Source organism: Sorex araneus, chromosome 6 (assembly GCF_027595985.1).
Source record: "Sorex araneus isolate mSorAra2 chromosome 6, mSorAra2.pri, whole genome shotgun sequence".
NCBI lineage: Eukaryota > Metazoa > Chordata > Mammalia > Eulipotyphla > Soricidae > Sorex > Sorex araneus.
Window position 1 is genome coordinate 155,582,137 of NC_073307.1, and position 8,189 is coordinate 155,590,325.

At 37.0% G+C, this 8,189-nt stretch overlaps 1 protein-coding gene across 1 annotated transcript; it reads right to left on the minus strand.

Annotated features, from left to right (window-relative positions):
- Window positions 1-6,695: 6,695 nt before the first annotated feature.
- LOC101551344 (olfactory receptor 5B12-like) lies at window positions 6,696-7,625 on the minus strand. The gene has a single exon (XM_004620472.2). The coding sequence runs from the start codon at window positions 7,623-7,625 to the stop codon at window positions 6,696-6,698; it is 930 nt and encodes a 309-aa protein (XP_004620529.2).
- Window positions 7,626-8,189: the final 564 nt, after the last annotated feature.

Below are 8,189 nucleotides of genomic sequence, written 5' to 3' on the forward strand. Positions count from 1 at the left end.
CCAAAGCTCACATCACCTAAACTTTAACAACCTGTTAGTGATATCCTATAGAATGTCTTAATGGCTCTTGCCAAAATAGAACAATCTTCACACTATTTCCTATATGAAAACTTTTTGGTAAGCATGTTCAGCAGTTCTTCATAGCAGACAATATGAAGTATATTGCTATCTTTGTTGTGTTTTGGGACAGGGATTGGGGTTTGAGATGGAAACATCCGGAATTTGATGGTGGGAAGGTGTAATGGTGGTGGGATTGGTGTTTGAATATTGAATGTAATCAAACATTGTGAACTAATTTATAAAGTTAAAAATGTTTTAAATGTAATATAGAGTTCATGCACAATTCAATCAGCTTAATCAATGACTGAATAAACAGCAGTTCTCCTACATTATTAAATAAATAAATAAAGACTTCAAAACAAGTGATCCCACTTTAAACAACTTTCCTTCTTGACACTAAAAATCTACCATTCTCTGCTGCTGATAAAACGCCCTTGATTATGGAACCTCCAGATTGCATATTTGAATCATAATCTTTATTATCAATATTTCTTTATGTAAACATTATGTTTACATAATGGCTGCACACTTTAATTCCTCATTGATAAAGTGGAGACACAACAGTGCCTACTTTATATAATCGCATTGAGAAGCACATACGTTCATATTTATAAGCACTTAAAATAGATCCTGGTACACAGCAATTTCCCACCAAACACTAAAAAACCCAAAACAAAACACAATGCCACACAGTATTTATAGCCTCCATTCATTTTTGTTTTCTTTCTTTTGGGACTACGGAGGGGAGAAGCCACCCCAGTTGTGCTCAGGCCTTTCTCCTCGCTCTTTGTTCAGGAACTACTCCTGATGGACCTGGCGGATCATATGTAGAGCTGAGGATTGAACTCGAGTCTTCTGTGTAAAAATCCAGCACCTACTGTCTCTCGAGCCCTCTGCTAATTTCTCAAGGTACCTAAAATCTCCCAAAGAACTCTTTATCCCTTAAAGATTCCTTAAGTCACATGAGTTCATTCCAAAACCCTACTATATTGTTGTAAGAGTGAGGTATGCATTGCTGGCAAACTGAGAAATAAGAAAAAAATATGTAGAGGATGCTTAAGGGCTGGAGCAATAGCACAGTGGTAGGGCGTTTGCCTTGCACACAGCCGACCCGAGTTGGATTCCTCCGCCCCTCTCGGAGAGCCCAGCAAGCTACTGAGAGTATCTCTTCCGCACGGCAGAGCCTGGCAAGCTACCCGTGGCATATTCGATATGCTAAAAACAGTAATAGCAAGTCTCATGATGGAGACATTACTGGTGCCCGCTCAAGCAAATTGATGAGCAGTGACAGGATGCTTAAATTAACAGAGCAACTTTATAAATGATTCACCTAAACATATTTGTTCTTCTGGCCATGTGAGTTATAGACAAAGCAGCTCAATTTTCAGACTTTGCAAGAAAATTTCAAAAACATTTCTATGTAGAAACTATAACATGAATACTAAGAACTGATAGAATGACATTTTTCAGTATCACTTTTACCTGAAATTCTCTGACGTCTTATAATTCCCCAGTCTGTGACACTTAATGGATAACTGTATAATACACAGTTCAAGAACTCCTCTGGATATATTCCAGGATATTCCAACAGAGTCACAGGTGAAAATCACGTAAGTGGAGGAACATAAGACTAGAAGGGGCCAACCAACAGGTCAAAGAAGACACAGGGAGAAAAACAAGGTCAGAAGGGGACCACACCCACACCCACTGTCCACAGCTGCAGCCATGCTGACCCACACACACAAACCTGCTCTACAAATTCACAATCTCTGAGGAGACACTCAAGCCAAGCAGCTGAAATTCATGGATATACCATACCCTCCAGCTGAGAATTCCAGAGTACTCTTAGAAGGGGGACAGACTGAGTCCCCGCCCTACAGAAGCCCAAGTAGCCACACCCTTGACCATTGCTGCAGTCACACCAATGGCTGCAACTCCACTATCTGACTAATACTCTCTGCAGAGACACCAAACCACAAAAATTCAGGTACTCCCTGTGTCCAGGCTGAGATCTTTGGGGTCTTTTCGATTCATTGGCCTAGACCATAGATCCTAAGGTGTCTCGACCACGCTGCCACATATGCAGCCATGTGACACCTCCAAATTCATTACTGAAATTCTGGTAGGAGCACATCAAGTTGCATGGGAAAGGAGCATAGAAGCCAAATAAATAAAACAGTAACACTGAAAGATCAAGTAGCAACAACCAGCTTAATAAGTCCTTAGACAAGGATTTAACAACTCTATGGTGAGATATAACAAATTTTACATATTTTCTTTTACTGAAGAATTTTTTATAATTTCTTTATCAATTTAGTTGCCTTATAAAGCTATATAAAATAAATGACTGTGTGCCTGCTAAGGGGGCAGACTTGAAGGGTGGTTTGGTAAATGGGGATATTAGCAGAGGAAAGGTCACTTCAGTTGTGGGATTGGTTTTCAAATACCAAAAGCCTGTAACTGTATTATGAAGAATGTTGTAAACCACTGTGTTTAAATACAGTATCTTCAATGCATTTTTCAAAAAGGAGGGAACTATAGTCAGAAAAAATAGAGAAAGTTTGAGAAACAAATGGCATGAGTGCAAATCGTGATGTATCCAACTATCCTGAACATAAAGTTATTCAAAAAAATCCTGAATCCTAAAGTTATTCAAAAAATTCCAAATATCAGTCATTTCACAAACAAAATGGGGATAGTAATAGAACTTATTGATGAAGTTGCTGTGATAACTGGTTTAAGGCATGTCAAACACTAACAGCTGTCAATATTGCTCCTATGGTTATCACCCTCACAGTTCAGACAAAAGAACCAAAGAAGTTTCCTCAGTCAGAGGAATGCAGTGAACAGCACACAGGGGCCAGAAGAGTTAAAATGTATTTATGGGGTGTGTGGCATGTGACATTATCAAGAGTACAACAGTTGTGATAATGGTGACGAAAGATAGTAATGTCTCAGGGCAGAAACGGTAAATGTGCCAGAGAAATTATCTCAACAAAATTGTTTCAGGGATTTTATCTGGCCTGTGTTCCTGATTTCCACCTTCCTTTGTTTTCTGATGATATTGTTAGTCTTACTATCTAGTTTCCTCCTTGGTCTTGTAAGTAGACCATTATTTCAATACATCTTTTTCTGTGTAATTTAGCTGGAGTTTATTTCTATTGTGTCCATTCAAGATCACATTTCCCCCACTGAGTACCCACATGTCCCTATATGACAGACAGGAATGGCATTGGTGGACATCTTTTGCTTAAGGTCTAGAGTTATATTTAACTTCCAGTAGGACCATGGTGAGATTTCTTTACATAACATGCCAAAATAAACAACAGATTCTATATTTTATGTAATGGAAAACATACAAACGTGTCTGAACCTACTTATTACTTATTATCTTACCTACTTATTAACCACTTTTGTTTTGTCAACTATGATCAACAGAGGAATTCTAACACTCAAGTGACGAAGAAAAAAAATTGAGCATCTCATTCATCTGTGTTATATAAATAAACAAAGCAAAGGTACAGGCAATATCAATTGAAAATAAGCTGCAAGAACCAGAACAATGAACTGAGAATACCAGGTTCAGGCAGGGAGGTCTCCAGGGACAATGAAATAGACTGGAAATATTTTCACTGTCCTAGAACTCCCTGAACTCTGATTTGTTCACACTTCCTTATTCATTGAAAACATGGATCTTTTTTTTACTATCTCCAGGGTTTTGTCTTTTTTCATAAGTCAACTAAAGGACTTTTCATATAGATTTTTTAATTTAATAATATGCATTTAAGCTCTCTATCCCTCCCCCATCTTTTCAAAACTTGATTGTTACTTTCTCTTTAGTGGTTAAAAATAAATCTATTTCTGAATTACTAAAGTTCATCTGTCCTTTCACATTCTAACAATAAACCAATAAGGAACAGATCAGTTTTTTCAAACTTGGCATTTAGGAAGAAAGTCTTATAAAGGTCTTGTGCTATTGTGTTGGCAGAGTTTTCAACTCCTTTGGGTTGAAATACCAAGTGGCTTAATTGCTAAAATGCATGTATGCATGTTCAGAGTATATTTAGCTTTATAAGAAATTGCCAAACTGCTGTCCAAAGTTGCTGTACTTTTTTGCATTCCCATCAACAACGAATGAGTTTCTACTACACTCCATCCTCGCCAACATTTGGTTTGGTCAGAGTTCTGATTTTCAACCATTATACTATGTGAATAGTGTCACTTCATCATTTTATTAATTTGTACTATCTTGATAATGAAAAATGTAGAGAATGTCTTGGTTATAATTATTAATTTTATTGCAATACTTAAAAACTCTAAGAAGAAGAGGAAAGACAGGTTCCATGGCATCCCATCTAGGTGGACAAACAGGTCCCTGAGCTTAAGATTCTACAGTGAAGGGGCCAGTGTGACAGTACAGCAGCAAAGCAGCCAACAAGGGTTCAAACCCCTATATCCCATCTGGTCTCCAGGAGTAACTCCTGAGTGCAGAGCCAGGAGTAACCCCATTCCCCAAAAATAGATTCTGTAGTGAGTTTACTGCTCTGCTTTTGCCAACTTAAAATGATTACTACATTTAACAAGACTGCATTCTTCTTCTTGCATGGAGCTTTTCAAATTATATAATCAACCCTAATACTTGACCTGTAAATTTCTCCAAGTAGGTTTTGGCATTTTATGCTAGCTTTGGGAGTTCATACAAAAGGAAAACTTCCTTCTCACAAAACTGTTTGTTTGCTATAATTTTTAAGCTGTTCCTGATGAATATGTCCTATACACTTAAATATCTCAGCACTATCATAGAAGGACTTCTTAACACATCACCCCAAACCAAAGGAATTCCAAATGTAAGTTCCCAGATATCATAAAGAAAAAGTGTGGTACTCCACTCTTCTTACATGAGTCCATAGATTGGTATATTTGGATATGTGTGTGTTCTAAACATGTTTGAACTCATGTAATTTATAAGAAAGAATATTAAATAAAAACAAATCTGTGAAAGAACCTAAATAATTTTCCTTAGACTCAACAAATAGGGGTGGTTTTGTTTTTTGGATACTTTTATTACCACATTTCTGAATGATTTCGGGAATGCTATTTTAAGAGCTAGGATATTTTATTGATAGACTGGTAAGTGCCTTTCAGATCAACCTCTCATTTGGACCTGAAAGGTGACTTCCAGGTTGGCAGGAAGACTTTATATATGAAGAAGAGGTGCATAAAACATGTTTCTGCATAAGCATCTGAAGACAAAGAGTAAAACCTCGCTTTGAAATTTAATGTTATTATTTTTTTATTTCAGTTAAAGTATTTTTACTTTTTGCTACCCTCTTATGCTCTGTTATGCTTCCTTTATTAATTTTAAAACATGCTGGCTGTAGATAACATATCAATAAATGCAAAATTAAACAATGGTACCATATAAATGCAGTTATTACCACTGAAGGAAAGAACACAACAAATAAAATATTAGTAATAAGACAATATGTGGGATTCTTGATATCAAATTTAAGAATTAAAACAGTATACTTTTATGTAAAATGATTTTTCTTCTACATATTTTTGTTGTTGTTGAGGTAAGGTAATTTACACAGTTTCCATATATTTTATTATTTTCTGCTTGCAATGCTATTTCAGCTCTCCCACCACTAGAATATCAATATAAAATTCTTAATAAAATTTAAATTGCATAAATAAGGACAAGGAGTACTAGAAAAATGTAGATTCATCAATGATGTATTATCTGACACAAAAATCAGAATTTTACACTATTAAACATACTGATTAATTTTTTTCTGAGAATTTTCAGTCTATTGATTGGTGTGTAAGTTCTATGGGTTTTCTGTGAATAATGACTATAGACACTATAAATGCTCATATAAGAATATGGATGACATGGGGCTGGAGTGATAGCACAGCAGGTAAGGCATTTGCCTTGCAAGCGGCCAACCTGGGTTCGAATCCCAGCATCCCATATGGTCCCCCAAGCACCGCCAGGAGTGATTCCTGAGTTCATGAGCCAGGAGTGACCCCTGTGCATCGCCGGGTGTGACCCAAAAAGCAAAAAAAAAAAAAAAAAAAGAATGTGGATGACTACGTAAACAACTAAGGTAATTAACATAAATTTTAAAATACAAAATGTAGATAAATACTTGATTCTTTCTAAACTAGTACTCACACTTGCCACCTCATATTTGTCAAAAATAATTTGTAAACATAAATAACTGGAGAAGGACTCCAGAAATTTACTAAATTGTTAATCTAACAAGTCAGCATTTTCCCTAGATAGATAAGAACTATTGCTTAGTCTATAAAATTAAATATATATTTGTATATTCTAGACATGCAACATAGCTCAGTGATAAAGCACCTTCTATGCAGGTATGAGGCCACAAGTTCAAGCCTTAGCACTACCCCACATGCTGAACCCCATTCCACAAATGTGGCACGACTTTTTGTGAACCTTGGCACCACCACAAAGTGTGGGATCTTTGTGGTGTGTGTGAGCACCACCACAAAAATGCGTGCAACCTCTGATAAGCACTGCAACTGAGTTTGTGTGATCCCTGTCATCTCAATAAAAAGGAGAGAGGAATGAGTGAGTGAGAGAGAGAGAGAGAACATATAGAAGAATCCTATAGATGACTCTGCCTTTTCCACAGTCTTTCGAAGGCACTCTTCACCTCTTTGTTTCTCAAACTGTAAATTAGTGGATTCAGCATGGGAATGACTATAGCGTAGAACACAGATGCCAGTTTGTCGGTTTCCATGGAGTGGCTGGAGCTGGGCTGTAAGTACATGAAAATGCCTGTTCCGTAGAAGATGGAGATGGCCGTGAGATGAGAAGCACAGGTGGAAAAGGCCTTGTGATAGCCTTGAGAAGAGCGCATCCTCATAATGGTGATAAATATAAACACGTAGGAAATCATAATGATTATGTTAGAAAAGAGGACGTTGATGCTCACCAAAACAAATAAAACCATCTCAGTTCTGTAAATGTCTGAGCAGGACAAAGCCAGAAGAGCAGGACTATCACAGAAAAAGTGATCAACTACATTGGATCTACAGAAAGAGAGACCGAATATATCCCCAGTGTGGACGGAGGCATTCACGAATCCAAGGACAAAGGAGCCTATGACCAAACACGCACATACCTGTGTTGTCATGATCGTGGTATAATGTAGAGGTTTACACACCGCCGCATGGCGGTCATAAGCCATTGCAGCTAAGAGAAAATTTTCTACAGTAACAAAGGATACAAAGAAGAATATTTGAGCAGCGCATGCATTGTAGGAAATGATTTTGTCTCCCACCAGAAATCCAGACATCACTTTGGGCGTGACAGCCGTGGAGTAACCTAGGTCTACTAAAGAGAGGTTACTGAGGAAGAAATACATGGGCGTATGCAGATGAGCGTCAAGTAGGATCAATATGATCATCCCCAAGTTTCCCACCAGAGTGACAAGGTAAATGAGGGTGAACATTACAAAGAGTGGGACCTGAAGTTCTGGGTCATCAGTTATCCCCACAAAAATGAATTCAGTTACCTCTGTGCTGTTCTCCATCAGCGTCCCTTATAGCAAAAGGCCTAAAGAGTGACAAAAAGAGATCTGCATAATTACCAAGCTTAGCTATTTCATTATATACAGCGTATGCCTAATATCAGAATTCGATGGATTTACATGAGCAAGTAGCAACATGTTATTTTTAAAATATTGTCATTCCAAAGAGTATTAAGTATAAAAGTTTGGGATACAATACAATGAATATTTCATATTCATACATAATTTTAAATGAGAGAGGCATGACTATAAGAAATGAAATATTAATTACTGATTAAAATAGTTTGATCTCCTAATTCACGTTTATAAACACAGAAAGACTATACTAGGAAAGAGTTAGGTGAGTAGAATAGACTTTATTTGTTTCAAATACTACTTTGCTATCATCTCCATTTCATCAAGAGTAGCATTGTGGCAAAAATAGTTTAATAAATTATGTGGCAGTCTTCGCTAATATACATGGAATTGTAATTACTACTCAGTAGGATGCTACAAAAAAGAAGGGTTAAAGAGAGCTAGATAATGAAGTTTGAAGTACCAGTTTTGATTAGAGCTTCATAAGCCTTT

Excerpts from the sequence above, each read along its gene's own strand:
- LOC101551344 (XM_004620472.2), bottom strand. The coding sequence starts at position 7,625 with ATGGAGAACAGCACAGAGGTAACTGAATTCATTTTTGTGGGGATAACT.